Genomic DNA, 18,401 nt, shown 5'->3' on the forward strand with positions numbered 1-18,401 from the left:
TAGAAATAAACATTTGATAGACTTTCTTACACACAGTTATTATTTATCCTTAAGTTCATATTGTAGGGCGCCAAGGCGCCACAACCCTGCCGTCATTTCCTGCCTCTCAAGAAGCTTCGGGCCCTGCCCCGAGGCGCTTGGCGCGCCTTCCCAAATGGCGCGATCCAACCGCCAATCGTGAGCTGATTCCTAAGATCAGGAGCGGCCAGAGCCATTCAGACATGGACACGTCTCAGGCTTTGTTCTGCACGGTATATAAGCCGTGTGCGCCAGGGTCCGGGTTCCTTCGCCATCATCTTCAAGTTGTGTGCTCCTACAAAAGAATGTCGTAAGAAGAATCCTGTTGTGGTCGTCTCTTCTGCTGGCCGACGCGGCGTGCCACACATAATACTTTGTTTAGATAGCTTTTTCTTGCCATTAGGACTTAAGGCCTTGGAAAATGAAGACATTAATTTGTTTCTTCACTAGCTATCAATGCTCTTGATGCATAGTTGATACGTAACATGTGTTTGTTAAAATGTAATTAGATGTCATAGCCAATAAAAGCAGGCTTAAAGAAATTACTTTAATCTACATATTAAGCAACGACTTTTTGCCTAAAGAATTTTAATGGTAATCTTTTCATGTAAGTTTCAACTTCTCCCCTTTATTCTTTGCCTGATGGAATTCTTCTGGGAAATATCTCTTGGGATCTGGGAATGTAGATCAGAGGGCAGATTGCTTGCCTGGCTTGCATGAATCCTGGTACCATCCCCAGCAGCACATGTATTCTGTGTGTGATGGTGCCAATAATGCCAACACTCTAGGATGTCAACGCAGGAAGCAGAAGTTCAAGATCTAGGCTACACAGTCAGTTAAAGGACAGCTGAAGCTCTTTGAGACACTGTTGGAAGAAGGGAAGGAAAGGGAAGGGGAGGGGAGGGGAGGGAAGGGAAGGTGGAAGGAGAGGAGAGGAAAGGGGGAGGGAGGAAATGGGAGGCGAAGAAATGGGGAGGCAAGAGGAGGGAGGGAATTTCTTTACTACTGATTTTATGGCTATCCCCGATATCCAGTCTTTCCTCATCCCACAGGGCTGACAAAGCCAACTTCTTAGAATACAGACTCTGTCTTCAGCCGTTCTTTTAAAAGGCTGACGTAAAATGAACTCACAGAGACTCTGAGAGCACACACAAAACCTGCAAAAGTTCATGCCAACAAAAATGAAGGGAAGTACACTCAAAGTCCCACCTCTAACCCAGAAACAGTTTGTAATCGATATCTTCTGGGGAATGGAAAATCAGTTTTCTCCAATAAAGTGTCACTGGAAACTCAAACCACACTCCAAGGCAGGCCTTTTGTTCAGGAAGAGTTTACCAGCACAAAATGAATTCCACGGGTTTTTTTTTGTTTGTTCGTTTTGGTGGTGTTGTTGTTGTTTTGATCTTATTATTTGCTTTCATAAGAACACAAAGTTGAGTAAGTATGAAGACGGAGAGAATCTGGAAGGACACAGGGGTTATGGTCAAAATACATTGTGTAAAATGTTTTTAGAATAATTTTGAAATATTATTTTGAAATATTTTGAAATATAAAAGAGGCTGTAAGGATAAAATCTAAACTATGAAGCATGACATCTAAGTATTTGGGATTTATTTCAAAGAAATGCCTTTGCATACACCTTGTGTTTTCTACTTCTCATTACTGTACTGAGACTGGACAAGTTTATAAAGAAAAGAGTTATGGTTCTCAAAGTTCCATGGCATATTAGTGGTGTCTGCTTCATTCTGGCAGACTTTATGTTGTCACAGTCTCGTGCTGAGTCCTACGATGGCAGTTAGTAAGCTGACAGAAATCAAACTATCAGACAGGAAGACCAGGTAGGTTTACTCCTTTGGAGAGAATTAACCAACTCTTTGATGAACACCACATTCACTCCTTCAGGGCCAGCACCCAGAATGATCTTCTAATAACCCTGCCTACTACCTGGTATGTTGATGGCCAAGGCTATAGTAGATAAGCCCTTGGAATACAAGACCCATCCAACTACAGCACATACCAACCCATGTTCACGTAAGCCTGTTTCTCCTAGAATAGCCCATGTGCCTCCTGAACATAAAGGTCTTGGGTCACCTGAAAGTGGGGGATGTCCTGGTCGTCTTGTGGCTGTGAATGAACTGTGACCAGGAGTACAGGGTGTCACCTCTGCAATCAGGGAGCACTGGGTGGACAGGAAGTAAGCTAGGTCATAAAACTTAAAGGTCAGCCCTGAGATGATTCGATCCCTCCATCAAGGCTCTGCCTCCTAGAGCCTTCGTAGCCTGTATTGCCAGGATGAAGAAGGAAGATGTGAAGGAAATGCCTGTCCCTTCCTTCAAAACTAAAGTAAAGGCACTGAAAGTCAACAGTCGCCCTTCTTCGTCTCTTCTAAAGCTAGGAGCCCAAACGAAATCTTCTCCATTAGGTTGCCTTTTGTCACCAGCAGGCCCCTGTAGAAATACCTCCCATGTTAGAAAAGGGAAATCGACAACAGAACCTGTCAGATCTTCAAATGGGTTACTTCTGGCTGACCAGGACACAAGAGATTCTGGCGGTGGCATTCTGAGATGGTGGCAGTGTCAGGCAACTGGTCACCCACAGTCAAGAGCAGAGAGGTGAATGCAAATGTGCTTAGCTTAGCTCTGTTTCCGGCTCTTAACACAGTTCAGGATCCCGTTGCCTAGGAAATAGGGATGCTCACAGTGAGTTGGCTCTTCCCACACCAATTAAGGCAATCTCTCACAGGCAAGCCCAAAGCCAACCCAATGTCCCTCATGAGACTGTCTTCCAGGCAGTATTAGGTTGTATCGCGGTGACAGTTAAACTATCCAGCACATGTCTTTCCCACTTCGGCCCCTTTAGATATGTGTGAGCTCACACTGTTTTAGTTAAGACAACTAAACTCAGCAAGACTGGGTTCACGTTTTTGTTTTTATTTTTTTTAATTTTAGAAATAACATAGTTGTGCTTACTGGAGAAAAGGTGGAAGTGAGTGGGATGGAACTGAGAGATGATTTAATTTGAAAATTGTATATAAGTCAGACTTGGCTGAAGAACCCGAGGCTGAGATGCTGCAATCCTAGATGAACTCAAGATCATTTTTGAGAGATCTGTTTATCCTTTTTCACAATAAACATTTCATGGCAAGCCTATAGCTTCAGTTTCAGAAGGCAAAACAATAGAATTAGCTGTTTGTTTGGTTTTTTAAAGCCCCATTTCTCGCCCAAATTTGAATTTTTCCTTTGTACTTTTCACATTATGAAGTAGAACATTTACTGAACAAATACCAATCTGAGATAAAATGATATTAGGTTTTGATGATCTACCTATTTTTAGCCTGAGGACTAAGTGATTTTCTGTATTCACATTTTCATCATTTTAATGAAAATGAGGTAATATGCTGAAATGGTATTTTCTTAGAATGTATTAAGGTTTATATATTCTCGATATTTCAGATATACTGTGTCATAGACTTTTCCTCTAAGTCAGATGTATTATAAACACAAAGATTAACATTTTTACTGCTAACAGCATGCTGCAGGTTTCAAACTTAATTCCATTCTTGATCTTTTAGAAGATTTTGTTCTAGTACAAGCAACAAAACTGCCATAATACAACAGAGCTCGGCTAAATGCAGATGCTTTGTGGCTACCCTTGAAAGTTTTGTTATTGCAGAACTGATTTAACATGTGAAGGATGAGTCTCCACCTAAACGTGCTCTTAGGACTGTTTCATTCATTCATCCTCTGAGTTTCTAGTATTTACTTAAATATGGAAGATAATCATAAAATAATAGTTCAAAAGAGATGAGTATCGCTTTCTTAGAAGAGCCAAGATAGTCACTCCTCAGTCAACAAGAATGTCAATATTCTTGATAACTGCATGAAATCCTTCAGTCTGGGGTGCTGGAGAGATGGCTCAGTAGGTAAGAGTGTCTCCTATTTTTACAGAGAACGTGAATTCAGCTCCCATCACCCATGTAAGTCAGTTCAGAACCACCTGTCACTCCAGCTTCAGAGGATCTGATGCCCTCTCCTGGAGTCTGTGGATACCTGCACCCATGTGCACATACCCACATACACGCACACACAGATGCACACAATTAAAAATTAAACCCTAAAAATCATTCTTCGTTTTTCAGTGTAGACTGTGATACTACATCTCAGTTTATGCTCCTTAAACACACCCGAGGACAGCTTTGTCATATTGTTAAAGAGGGATAATTCAATAGTATTTGCATGGCGTAAAACTGTGACAGAACTTACTAAGGCTGAGGAAATGCCAGCACGTTTCTCTAAATAAAACAGGCACAGCAAAACATCTGACATGATAAAAATTGTCTTTCACAAATAACGTGACAAGCTTTGGATAAATTCCAGCTTCCTACATCAGCAGCAGGCCTTTTGTTTGAGACTATTATTTCAGATGGCCAACAAGTGCTTCTAGACATACCGAGATAGCACGCAAAGCTCTTGGCTGCCAAGGAGTAGCATTAGAATATCATTAAAGACAAAAGCCCTTATCACACGGGAGCCAATAGATGCTGAATATCTTGTCATTTTCCATTCTGATGGCATCCTGACAGGATTCTTAAGTCTTTTACACACTTTACACATCACAATTATGTTGCAAATGTCTTACCTGATACTAGTGTGCCATTAAGCGTATTTTATTTCATGCTTGCTGGATCCAAGCCACCTTCTCTTGAAACTCGGTTAAATGGTCTTCCATAAATGATTAAATCTCGTGCCAAGCCCTAGTAAATTTCTTGCACCAGGTCTGATTCCCTGTGTCTGTAACTATGACATCATTGTTTATTGGAATACATTATTGTGTATCTTGTTTGCTTATTAGCAAGTACGCTGGTTTAGTTTGCTCTTTTCCAAGGTCCTCTCAGTAGAAGACTAGTTTTGGAAAATGTACTGCAGCCCATTATCATGGTGAGACTGATGTAGAGCCAATGAATAGTCTAGTCCTTCTTTCTGGACTCCTGGGATTTGCGTGTTTCTGCAGTGGTTGGACTATACACAGCGAATTGATGGTGTGAAGTGAGCAGCAGTGGAACTGCAAACACAGTGACATGCTGGTGTGAAGCAGAGTAGTGCTGGGACTGCACACACAGTGACTTGGGGGTGTGAAGTGACCAGTGCTGGGACTGCACACACAGTGACTTGGGGGTGTGAAGCCACCAGTGCTGGGACTGCACACACTGGGACCTGCTGGTGTGAAGCCACCAGTGCTGGGACTGCACACACAGTGACTTGGGGGTGTGAAGCCATCAGTGCTGGGACTGCACACACTGGGACCTGCTGGTGTGAAGCTAGCAGTGCTAGGACTGCACACATTGTGACTTGGCGGTATGAAGCAACCAGTGCGGGACAGTTGACTTGGTGACTTGGTGATTTGACACAAGCACTGCACCACCAAGCTACACTTCCAGTCTCCTCTCCCAGCTCATCTGGAGTCTAGACAGCAGTACAACACAACCAACACACTCATTATTTTCTTCTCCACTTTTGCCACACCAACACAATGGGCACTGTTTTCACTACCTCTGTACAAGTATAAGGAATAGTCATTAGAAACTCTTTCCAAATTAATTTAAAATCCTATTATCTTCCTGACAAAGGGTTTAAGGTTCATTTTGTTTTGAAGATGATTTCTAATGTCATAAATAATTCCTGGATATTTTATTTTACAATTAAAGATGTTCAGACCTTTAATTAAACTGAATTATATATATGTATATGTGTATATGTATATATATACACACACACACACACACATATATATATATATATATACAAGTTGCTAGTGCATAATTTGATGTATGATCATTCCTTTAATCAGCAGACATCAAGCTGGACACATTGACATCAGCCTTTTTCATCTCAAAAAAAAAGTTATAGAGTATTTTTATAAAAATGGTGTGAATTTTTAAAATATATTTTAAAAGTCATCTTTGGCAGCTGAGAAAGCTGAAAGCTTGTTGGATAGAAGCACTTGTTGCACAAGCATGGGGATCTAAATTCAGATTTGCTGTGCCCATGCAAGAGCTGAATGTGGTCTGTGCATTTGTAAACCCCACTGTGGGGGAGCAGACTTCCTGACCAGGGCGCTGAACCAAAAAATGGTGAGCTAAGGGTAATTGAGAGACTCTGTCTCATGGAATAGATGCAGAACAAGGAAGGAGGAGGATACCTCCTCCAATCTCTGCACATGAGAGCGTGGGCAAGCTCATACATACATAAAGTCACACATATACACATACATACACATACTCACACACACATATACATATTACACACAGATCATAGATCAATGCTCTAAAGCTCCATGTAGACTCCTTGGTGACTCGGCTTTGGACTCTGAGTTTCTTCTTCAGCACTATCTCAAACTTGTTACAAACATGTCAACAATTCAGTGAACAGCAACGAGGCTAGAATGTGCTTCATTTTGAGGCTTTGAATATTGCTAAGAAATTATGATATTATAAATTTCTAAAACATAAAATTTATGCCTGAGATAATATATTATATAACCAGATTAAATTGTTGCTAATAACTTTTAGAACACTCTGTCTTCTATCTAGTCAGAAGACACTGACAATTTTAGTTTTTGGGGCTGATTTCTTTTTTGAGATCTCATTATTTATTCCAAAAACAGCCTTTATTCATTTTACATACCAATCCCAGTTTCCTCTCCCTCCACTCCTCCAGCTCCCACCACCTTCCCCAACCCTACCCTCATCCACTTCTCAGAGTTGGTAAGGCTTCCCATGGGGAGTCAACAAAGTCTGGCACAAAGCTTTGAGGTAGGACCAAGGCCCTCCCGCCTATAGCTAGGTTGAGCAAGGTATTCCTCTAAAGAGAATGGGTTCTAAAAAGCCACTTCAAGCACTAGGGATAAATGCTGGTCCCACTGCTGGTGGCCGCATAGACTGCCCCAGCTGCACAATCGTCACCCACACTCAGAGGGCCTAGTGTGGGCTCTGCAGGTTCCCCTGCTGTCAGCCTGGGTTCATTGAGCTCCCACTAGCTCAGGTCAGCTGTTTCTGCGAGTATTATCCCCATTATGGTCTTGATTCCTGTGCTCCTATTATTGCTTCTCCCTCTCTTTGACTGAACTCTGGGAGCTCAGTCCTGTGCTAGCTATGATGCTAAATCTCTACATCTGCTTCCATCAGTTGCTGGATGAAGTTTCTATGATGACAAGGTAGCCATTGATCCGATTACACAGCAAGGCCAGTTCAGTTACCCTCTCCACTATTGCTTAGGGTCTTAGCTGGGGTCAACCTTGTGGATTCCTGGGAACTTCTCTAGTGCCAGGTTTCTTGCTAGCCCCATAATGGCTACCTCAATCAAGATATCTCACTCTTTGCTCTCCCTCTCTGTCCTTTCACCATTTCAGCCATTCATTTCCTTCATTTCTCCTCCCCTCTTCCCTTCTCCCTTCTTCCTCCCCTCCTGCCTCCCCACCCCTGTGCTCCCAATTTTCTCAGGAGAATGTGTCCATTTCCCTTTCCCATGCATGTCTCTCTTAGGGTTCTCCTTGCTGCCTAACTGCTCTGAGGTCATGGACTATAGGCTGGTTATTCTTTGCTTTATGTCTAATATCCACTTACGAGTGAGTACATATCATATTTGTATTTCTGGGTCTGTGTTACCTCACTCGGGATTTTTTTTTTCTAGTTCCATTGATTTGCCTGAAAATGTCAAGATTCCTTTTTTTTTTTACCACTGTGTAGTACTCCATTGTGTAAACATACCTCATTTTCTTTATCCATTTTTTTTTTTTGGTTGAGGAGCATCTAGGTTGCTTCCAGGTTCTGGCTATTATGAATAATGCTGTTATGGACATAGCTGAGTCTCAGGTAGGTTGATTCCCAATTTTCTGAGAAACTGCCTTATTGTTTTACAAAGTGGTTGTACAAGTTTGCACTTCCACCAGCACTGAAGGAATTTTCCCCTTACTCCATATCCTCTCCAGTGTAACTTACCATCAGTGTTTTTGATCTTGGTTATTTTGACTGGTGTAAGATGATATCTCAGAGACATTTTGATTTGTAGTTCCCTGACGGCTAAGGATGTTGAGCAATTCCTTAAGAGGCTTTCGGCCATTTGAGATTCTTCTGTTGAGAATTCTGTTTAGATCTGTAACCCATTTTTAATTGGACTATTTGGTATCTTGATGTCTAGTTTCTTGAGCTATTTACATATTGTTGGCCTAATTCTTCTAAAATTTAGCATTATCACCCTAAAGTTGCTGCACAGTAGCAAAAATTACTGTGAAAATATGTTCACTAAATTAAATACTTAATTCAATTTGCTTAATTGGTTGCAGTCTTTCTTCTACTGAAATCAGTATGTGTGCATGAAGCGTGCATGGTCCTATGTAAAAGGAGAAATCAAATGATGACATATTGTTGGTTTCTTGTGTTGACATTTTTATTATAGTAACATATCTGAGTAATTGAAGTCATTTCTCCATACAGGTGTCACATGCTAGAGCACGCCATGGCAATGTTAACTGCAAGTTTTGTTTACATTCCAGGTGCATCTTCTGTCACATTTGCATTCATATACAGGAAGTAAAGCACAAAGGGATAATTTGATCCATGATTTGTGTTAGCAAATGTATTCTCTCACCCTCAAATTCAGACTCCTCTGCAAGTCCATTAAAATTCAGATGCTGTAGCATGTACAGTAGTTGTGATATGAACTCAAGTACCACAATGGCTATTAGCCGTTGACAGAAATAAAATAAGCATCTGACCACCTTTCAAAGGCAAGCCTTCTTGCTAATTAAGACTGATTAGTCTGTTGAGTGATGTGTTTGTCAAGGTAAGCACTTTCTAATTCACAGGTGGCAATAAAGTTGAAAGCATTATAGTGTTCTTAGCTGATACACACCTCAGTATCACAATGTTTACCTGAGTAAATTTCTTCCAATACACCATACACCACTTCATGATAGATCCTCAAAAACATTAGCAACCTCAACACGTGTCATTTCAGCGCGTCAATTTCTGTTGTAAGACTATTAAAGTGCATCTCACATCACAGAGATCCACACATTTCACACGTTATAGACATACATGCTTCAACCTTGTTCCTAAAGTTCTCAGCAAACATAACCTGATCCAATATTCAAGTTTTATTGTTGCTCAGGCAAAACCACACCACTATAAGAATTCAAGGAAGACCAATGTCTAAAAGGCAAGATTTCTCTTCTTTTTTACTTTTTCCATGCATAGTTAAAGTTTCAAAGGGAATTTGAAGAAGGAAAATAGGAGAGAGAGAAAGTGGTGTGACAAATCAAGTTTTCTTTTTGAATATATTTCTACAGTTCTCATTTATTTACAAGCCAACATTAGTCTAAAACCAATTAAATCTCTGATAATCAATGTGTAGATGACATGGCCCTTTACACTTGAAGTTCTCATTTCAAAGAGAAAATCAAATGACCCCAAATCACCAGGTCACAGTAACACAATTGTACAGTTATACTTTTATTGTTGGTTAATGCTTAGAACAAGTACATGAGATCCTGAACTCAAATTAACAATGCTAAATAGGGAAGGAAGGGATTTTTTTTATCACTCTTGAGGTATTTACTACCTTTTAAATAATATATACATGTATCAGTGCTTTACAGAAGATTAAACAATGACATGTATGCAGCTATCTTTTTGGTATTTTGAACAGTGCTATTGCATATGTTTAAATTTGATGATAATGTTTACATAGAAGGACACTGACATGTTAGAGAAGAAAGCATTGGGTTTATATTCAAACATCTGAAGATCAAATCAGCATAATCCCATACTCATCTATTTTCCAAGCTAAAGAGATACTTTGAATAAAATCATTTTTTTGAAGTCTAGGAGACACTTATTTCCTGTGCATGCATAAATATTAGTTAAAAGAAAGGGGTGTGGGTTTGGTTTGAACTTTAGAGAGAAGGAGTCATGGAAACTTTAGGGGATTTGATTTAATTTCGGCAAATCCTTACAGAGAGCAGAGTTGCTTCACTCTGTGCTCCATATAAAACTTTCTGTTCATATGTTGAAGATAAAGGAAATCAAACAAAACAAAATTCAGGCAAAGTAAAATGAATTGCAGCAGGGTCTTTTAATAGATTCAAACCCACAAGACTGGTTTGCTTAGTGAGAACTAAAATGTGAGTTTAGATTATGTTTGTAGGTGATAACATAAACAAGTTACTACTTAGTTTGGAAAACATTGGTATCTTACAGTTTGAGGAAGCATTCCAACCTTGAGCTGATCCAAACTATGAGGGCTGCCTGTTTATACCTATCCCCTACCCTTGTAAGTAAACTAAAAATTCATTCTGAACAACAACAACAACAAAATCCTGATGAGATCAAGTAGTTTCTGAAGTTTTCTTTCTCTCTTACGAAAGAGAAATTTACACTGTCTTTAGGTAGATACATTTTAACCATCTGCATAAGAAATTGATAACAAAAACTAAGGATTATTTTATACTTCTAAAACCTGTCTATGGCCTCCTGAGACTTCCATGGCTCATTATCATGTCTTCTCATAGCTGCTCATTAGGGAATGGTGCTATGACAACCACAGCGCACAGCACACCAGGTAGTGCACATAAATAATGAGCGCACAGCTTTCCGCACAACTTCATCGTAGCCAACTAGTCGGAACAGAAAAATGTAGGCAATGAAATTCTAGTTCTCAGAACAAGGCCTTGCTTGAGTAGCCAAAGGAATGATGTTTGCTCACCAAATACTTGGCAGTTTTATATATTTAAATGTACGCTTGTTTTGAATGCATGTGCATTTCTGGGATGAGAATACCTAATGTTGCACATCCCCAATTTTTGGGGGGGAGGTAAACAAAAATTCCTTTCTTGTATAAAATAAAAGCTTCAAAGCATACACTCTATCTAATCAAATAATTATTTGTCATTTAATATACACAAAGTGAATGACCAACAAATTGGGTCGGTATCACTTACCAATTACTTTAGAACATATATCCATGACTTCTATGTTTGTAATTATTGTTCAATTTTTAAACATGAATTGAAAACAAAAGTGACTATAAATAAACCATTTGTAGTTTATATATAGGAATGATTTGTTGATTATTCCATAAAGATTCTGTAATGTTCTAATATTTGTATCACTTATTTTAATTACTCTGTACCATATTGAAGAATTCACAATATGAACTCCTAAGTACCACATTCATTTTCTTCATTTGGATGCTTTATTCTCTTTGAAAACACAAGAAAAAAATATGTGGGTTGTACTTGGAAAAATCTCCGATGGAATAGGTGTGGGTAGGAACCATACAGCAGTAAAGTGGCTACCATTAATTTTTGTAAAAAATGAATATTGTAGTAAAAAATATACTCTCCAAAGGTGGCTTTAAAAGTAAAATACATATACCTTACAGCTTGGGCCACCATTGACCCACCTTTGAATGAACCTGGGACAAATGGACTCTGACTGCTGCCGCCGTGGAGTTATTTCTTCATTTACTGGAAATATATTTTACGATATGAAAAGATGGCAAACAATCTTGAGTTTTGCAAATACTTAGCATCTGTGAGTAAAACCTTTGGAGGGAAGTTTGAGCAAATATTATACTTCCTGAGTTAAAAAGTCCATGACTGTGTTGTCTGTGGAAACTGAAAGCAACACATTGGCTTTGAAACCGCAGGCAAGGAAAGGGAGCATGGGAGTAAGCCGCTCGGGACCACATGCACAGTGCTTTGGGCAGAAAGACAACGCCACAATGAACTTGAGTTAAAGATTCGCGCAATGCACATCAGTGGGTAGTGACATGTGCTCAATGTAGGCTTCTCTTAAGAGCCTTTAGATTATTTTCTGAGGTGAAAAGAGACACTATTGTCATTAGACTTTGCAAGGTATATTGGTCTCAACACTGAGAGACTTAAACCCATCCATGATATATTTTCCAAGAAAAGCGGGTGCTGTGTGACACAGCCAAACCCTATCACTGCCACCATCTTGTTTCCTTGTGTGACTCTCATGGAAAGTCAAAGCAAGTTTACATTTTATTCTGAAGCCACTGGACCGTCTCCCCTTTTAGATCACACCATGACCTCATCGGATCTTTCCTGAAAGTACACACTAGAACAAGTAGTTAAATCTCCACATAGGAGAATAAAATGTTGGGGAGGCAAGGCTGGGATGTTTTCTATTACTTTACAGTGTGCTACAGTAACCATGAACCCGTTTTATCCTAATCCTACCATCAAGCCAACACCAGGCTTCTATGTCTCTTCTGTTTCACTGTTAAATAGTTATGAAGAGTGAGAGAAGTAATAAGATATGATCAGTGCTTTCAGAAGTCTAAGTGTTAGCTAGAAAATAATTTAACACTGTAAGGGGATCTTCAAGATCAATTCTGCTTTATATACTCTGCAGCAAAAATAACATTTCTAGTAGGAAGTAATTAATTGTAAACCTAGCAAATTCTACACATTTGCATATTTGTGTAAACAACTTTAACATGGTTTATTATATTTCCAGAAAGGTTAAATCTTATATTCAGTTTTCTGCTAATTCTTCTTAGATATAATAAATAAATAAATTTATATATTACTTGAGTGCATGTGTGTATGTATTCCACACACTTATATGACATATATACATAAAACAGCACATAAGGGTCACTTCCTCAAGGTTCAACTAGGCAAAATAAATGAATTGCTATTATGCATATCCCATGACAATCCTCCATTCAGCCTCACAAATGGCCATATCTGGATGTAAACAAAACGTTGGAGCGAGTCATTCCAGATGAATTATATTTCATGTTGTATAGTGGTGATCTCATGAGGAACTGGGTACTTCCTGGCAGCAAATACCTAAATTAAAAGAAAAAAAAGACAGTGGAAAAAATTGGTTCGTTGCAAAAAACTTTAACATCAATATTATTCATGAAAGGATTACACAATTGGTTATTTACCCTTCCTATCTGAAAACTGTGTCTATCACAGCAATACAGTTCATACAAAAATTTCCATCTTAAGTAAGCTGAACATACACAACATATGAAATTAGCATACCATGACATGCTATTATCATTGTACTCAAATATCACAGTGCTGTTTGTTGGTTCACATAAACTTATAATTCATTATCAGTGCCTGAAACTAACATGTGGAGCCAGACTAATGTCTCCTTAAAATGCGATAGAAGAATCAGATACTTTGACATCTCAAATCTTTAGCCTTTTACTAATTATTTTCATGAAGAATTTGGCAAGTCACATTAACAACAGCATTTATTTCAAGGATAGAGAAACACATATCCTAATTGTGTAATGTCTCATTGATTCAATATAACTATAGTTAATCTAAAACATTCTTAATTAGAAGCTTTGTATTCTTAGATAACTCAGTGTTTATGTTACAGATTGATGTAACCATGAAGTCAAATGTATTTCCAAATATATGATTTTTCCCCAGATTTTAGAAAGACAATATAGTGTGTGTGTGTGTATGTATGTATGTATATACATACATATATATCAATATCAGGGTGCCAACATTCTGCAATAAATATTAATTTCATATAATAAAAGTATGAATATTCACAATTGATAGTAAATACTATAAGTAAATTTATGTTCTAATTCAGGTCAAATTTGCCAAGAACTGAACCTTGTTTTCTGTTCGTTTGTTTTCAATGTCAAGTTTTAAAAATTGGGAATTACATATGCGTTAGGTACCCATATTTTCTTTTCCTGTGAAAACCTTGATAGTTTGGTCAGTCCAATCTATAGATCTATAGCTGAATGGCCAAGAAAATCCATAAATATGAATGGAAATTAACCTTGGCATATAAAGCCTATGTTGTAGTAATAACTACAGCAATGTATTGCAAAGTCAGGACAAAGGTGTCTATGAGGAATTTCCAACAATAGAAGTGACAACAGAAAACCACTAATTAGCTATGATCTTGGGAAAAATAAACAAAGGACAGGAGAGCATCACTGATTCATTTCCTTCTTTGGCCACTGGAATCTTCTAAGCAGCATCATGAATGAACACATAAGAAGCAAAGTGATGGGTAAGACCTGTCAATGTCCTATTCTATGACTACAATGCTGAGACCTAGGACACGTCTATATTAACAAAAAACTAAATTTACAGTTGTTTTGTGTAAATCTTAGAGAAAGAAAAGAATTCCTTTTAATAAAACTGAAAACAGCATTCAGATTAAAATAGAATTTTTCATAATATCCATAAGCATTATTTCATCCTGAATAATAATACCTACTAAATCTGTTACCTAATATCACAAACTATAAATAATTGTGCCGATCATTAAGTTAATAGAGCAGTAAAATAATATACACAACAAACTAAATTAAATCAAAACTCCAGAATGGTTGATGAATAATGAAACAACTGATTTCTCACATCACAGATTATATAAATTATTTTCTTAATATAACTAGGGTAATTTATATGGATTAATTATGATGTCAAGTGCTGGTGAAGTCTTAATGATTAATCTGATACCTTTGCCACGGGAAAGCGTCCCTTCTTAAGTAGAGCAAGGGGCAAATAAGCTAAGGTGCTTGATCAAAACTTACTAATTCACAGTGGGTGAGGACAGTCTAAGCTCTGTGGAAAAGGCCTCAGGAATAACACAGTAAACAGCTACTTCTATCAAACTTTACACATGTGTACGTGTGGTGTACACGCCTGCATGCGTGTAGTGGCCCTAGATGGATGGCAGTCGCTTCTCTCCATCATGTTCTACTTTATGTGTCTTTATGTGCTTAGACAGTGTCTTTCAGGGAACCTGTAGCTCAGCAACTCCAGCCAGCCAGCTGGTCCCAAACATCCCCATCTCCTGGGTTCTGGGATTATAGGTGGCCAGTACACCTGCTGAGTTTCTGCTAGTAGGTGGGTTCTGAGAATCTAAATTCAGGTCTTCATGCTTGTGGAGCAAACATTATAGTCACTGATCTATCTTTACAATCCTCCAATTAAAAATTTTAATTTCCAGTATATTAGTACTATTGACACTTGAGGAACATGCACAGAAGCGACTTTCTATTGTCTCTCAGTAGATCTGGAACCCACACTCCTCCCGTCCTCAGCCTCCTGAGTGTTGGGAACTCATACCCAGTCTCACAAAAACCTTGAACTCCATCTTAGCACATGAACTAATAAATAAATAAATAAATAAATAAATAAATAAAAAAGATCACAAAGTACAAAATCCCAGGTAATTTATTTTATAGTAACAATTATTTAAATAGCATTTTATTGGCCAGCACTATTCTTTGTATAAATGTCAACATATTTTATTCTAATAACATTCTACAGATGAATAAGCTGTAAGAAGCACACAGGCCAACTGTCTTTCCCCTGCTCACGTGGCTAGCGAAGGGACTTGACAGGTCTCAGAGCCTGTGCAAATCTACAGCATTGCTGCTTTTCAGGACTGCACTCCATGGTCATGACAATTCCAGACACTTGTGATGGCACACAAAAATACCCCTTGAAAACCTGTATACAATCGTTATAATAATACTTTCAGGAACATGAAGCATAAAATTACCCAGGAAGTACAGTGGGTAAGCACGCCACAACCCCCAACTTTCTAATAGAAGCAGTAGTTAGTAAGAAACTCTTTTTTCGGACTTGGAAGAAGGAGAAGTGTGATATGAACTGGAAACGGTATATGAAATTATACTGGAAAAACACTCTGCTTAGCTAAAGCAAATGCTGTGGGTATTGCAAGGCATTCTGGAGAAATGCAATAGCTATTTGCCTCCAAGTCTCCACTAATATCTCCTGGGAGACTCCAGTAGCTGAACAGCAAATATTACTTTTAAATTGTTCTTTGCATTGGAGTTAAATAATACAATTTGATTTTTTTTTAGGCAGGAAGACTGTCTCAAGGAAGGCAATTTATAGACTATATCTGAAGACTTTATATAAGCACCAAAATACGGCTTTTAGCCTAGCTTATTTTTCCTGTACCACAATAACTCGCAGCTAACTTGTACCCAAGAGCAATGCACCTGACTGTCTCCATTGACCTCACACCCATGGCCACACTCCTCGTTTGTTAGGAAAGGAGTGTGCATGCCTACACGCTACCACGTAGATGTAGAGCACACAGTTTTCAATTCCATATGGATATAGAACTTTATATGTTATCTTATTGTTAACTCCTATGATACCCAGAATATCAATCATTTAAAACTGATAGGGACTTTTCCTTGAACATGTAAATGACACCTTCCAACATCTTTCTGTAGCAGGACAAGGACCCCTGAACTCCTTCAGATAAACTCAGCTTCCTAGTTTGAGGACTGCAGGGTAAATAAAATTCAGCAAACTATGTGCACTGTGCTCTTGGAGGATTTTTCTTATTGTCTTGAATTTCATGACAGAAATATTTTTATCATTCTTGGATATAAAATTCAGAAAGCTAAGTATATTAATCTTATATAGCCACCTGCAAGCCAAGAACACTCGTCATCCCAAAAGGAAACTCTACATCAATTAATTTTCCTAGTTTCTCCTCCTCAGCTTGGGTTCAGGAACTCAGTAATGAGAGCCTAGGACATAAAAAGCCCCGAGTTCAGTGCCAAACACTTATAAAAGACTTTTGGGGGGAGATGCTCACCTCTCCCCTACTCCCTTACCAGGTTCCTAACCATTGTAGGTATTTGGATGGTACCACAAAAATCCAAGGCTTAAAAGCTAGTATTCATATATAAAGTAAAATATACATTATTTGTCTTTTGGGTCTAGGTTGCCTCACTCAGGATAATTTTTTCTAACTCCATCCATTTATCTCTGAATTGAATGATTTCATTTTTCTTAACAGCTGAATAGTATTCCATGGTGCAGCTGTACCACATTTTCCTGTCCATCAGCTGATGGGCATTTAAGCTATTTCCAATTTCTGACTATTATGAATAAAACAGCAGTAGGAGGATGTCAAGCCCTTTGGGTATACGCCCAAAAATGGTATAGCTGAATCTGAAGGTACATTTATTCCCAGATTACTGAAGAACCATGACCCCAATTTCCACAGTGGCTGTACAAGCTAGCACTCCCATCAGCAGTGAGTAAGTGTTCCCTTAACTCTCCATCCTTGACAGCGTGAACTGTAGTCGGTTTGACTGATTGTGGCCTTCTGACTAAAACAAAATCCCAAAGTAGTTTCCATTTGCATTGCCTGGATGGCTTAAGGAGGTGTTTCTAACCAATATATGCTTCATTTTTTGAAAAGTAGCTACTTAGTTCTGTACTCCATTTTTTTTTTTAATTTGGTCTTCTTGATGCTCTGCCTTTTTAGTTCTTTATATGTTTAGATACTAATCCTTCGTCAGAGGGACAATTGATAAAGATCTTTTACCATTCTGTAGATTGCAGCTTTGTCTAAACTGACAGTGCCTTTTACCATATAGCTTTTCAGCTTCATAAGGTCTCATTTATTCACTGTTGATCTGAGCACTTGTGCTATTAGTGTCCAGATCAGAAAGCCCTTCCCTATGCCAACGAGTTCAAGCCTAACCTGAACTTTCTCCTCTATCGGGTTTAGCGTGTCTCTTAGGCTGAGGTTCTTGATGCATCTGGAGTTGAGTTTTGCACAGGGTAGGTGATAAATATGATTCTACTTCCACTCTTCCACATGCAGCCCATCCTGCCTGACCAGCACTAACTTTCAAAGATGCTGTCTTTTCTCTGTCACCAACCCCTTCCCCTCAAGGCTCAGGGAATCTGCAGAAGAGGAGGCAGAGAGACTGTTGAGACCCAGAGGTGACAGGAGACTCTGAGGAAATGAGTGTCTTCCAGACACAGGAGGACGGATGCGCAGATGAATTCAGAGACTGTGGCAGCACTCACAAACCCTGGACAGGCTCACACCAGAAGGGATTCCAGTACTGAGTGGGGGAAGTGAGCATGGGCTCCCACCCCTAACTAAGAAGTTATCTTTAATTGAGACCCACTGGGAATGGAAAAGTTAGTTTTCTCCTGTGTGGTCTGTCTCACTGGGTGTATTAACCACATTTCACAGTAGGCCTCATGCCCAGGAGTAGTTGGCCAACAAAAAACAAACTTGGGGATATTTGTGTTGACTTTTTTATTTTACTTCACTTTGCTTTGGGCATTTATTTTGTCTTATTGGTCTTTTGCCTGTAGATTTTGGTTCTCTCTCTCTCTCTCTCTCTCTCTCTCTCTCTCTCTCTCTCTCTCTCTCTCTGTAGGTTTTCCTGTGTGTGTATCTGTGTATCTTGGCTCTTTATTTGTGTTTTTTTTTTGTTTTGTTTGTTTCTTAAAGAGAGAGAGAAAGAAACATAAATTTTGGTGGGTAGGGACTGTGGAAAGGA

At 38.8% G+C, this 18,401-nt stretch overlaps 1 protein-coding gene across 3 annotated transcripts in view; it reads right to left on the reverse strand.

Moving 5' to 3' along the window:
- Positions 1–9,320: 9,320 nt before the first annotated feature.
- Ttll7 (tubulin tyrosine ligase like 7) overlaps positions 9,321–18,401 on the reverse strand; it is a 121,265-nt gene continuing 112,184 nt past the window's right edge. For all 3 annotated transcript variants that reach the window (XM_048453614.3, XM_085677568.2, XM_048453615.3), the window contains one exon: positions 9,321–12,897. In XM_048453614.3, the coding sequence (XP_048309571.1) occupies positions 12,777–12,897 (121 nt within the window). In that variant the 3' untranslated portion in view covers positions 9,321–12,776. The remainder of the gene's footprint in view (positions 12,898–18,401) is intronic.

The sequence above is a fragment of the Myodes glareolus genome, chromosome 17 (assembly GCF_982192425.1).
Source record: "Myodes glareolus chromosome 17, mMyoGla1.1, whole genome shotgun sequence".
In the NCBI taxonomy this organism is placed as follows: Eukaryota; Metazoa; Chordata; class Mammalia; order Rodentia; family Cricetidae; genus Myodes; species Myodes glareolus.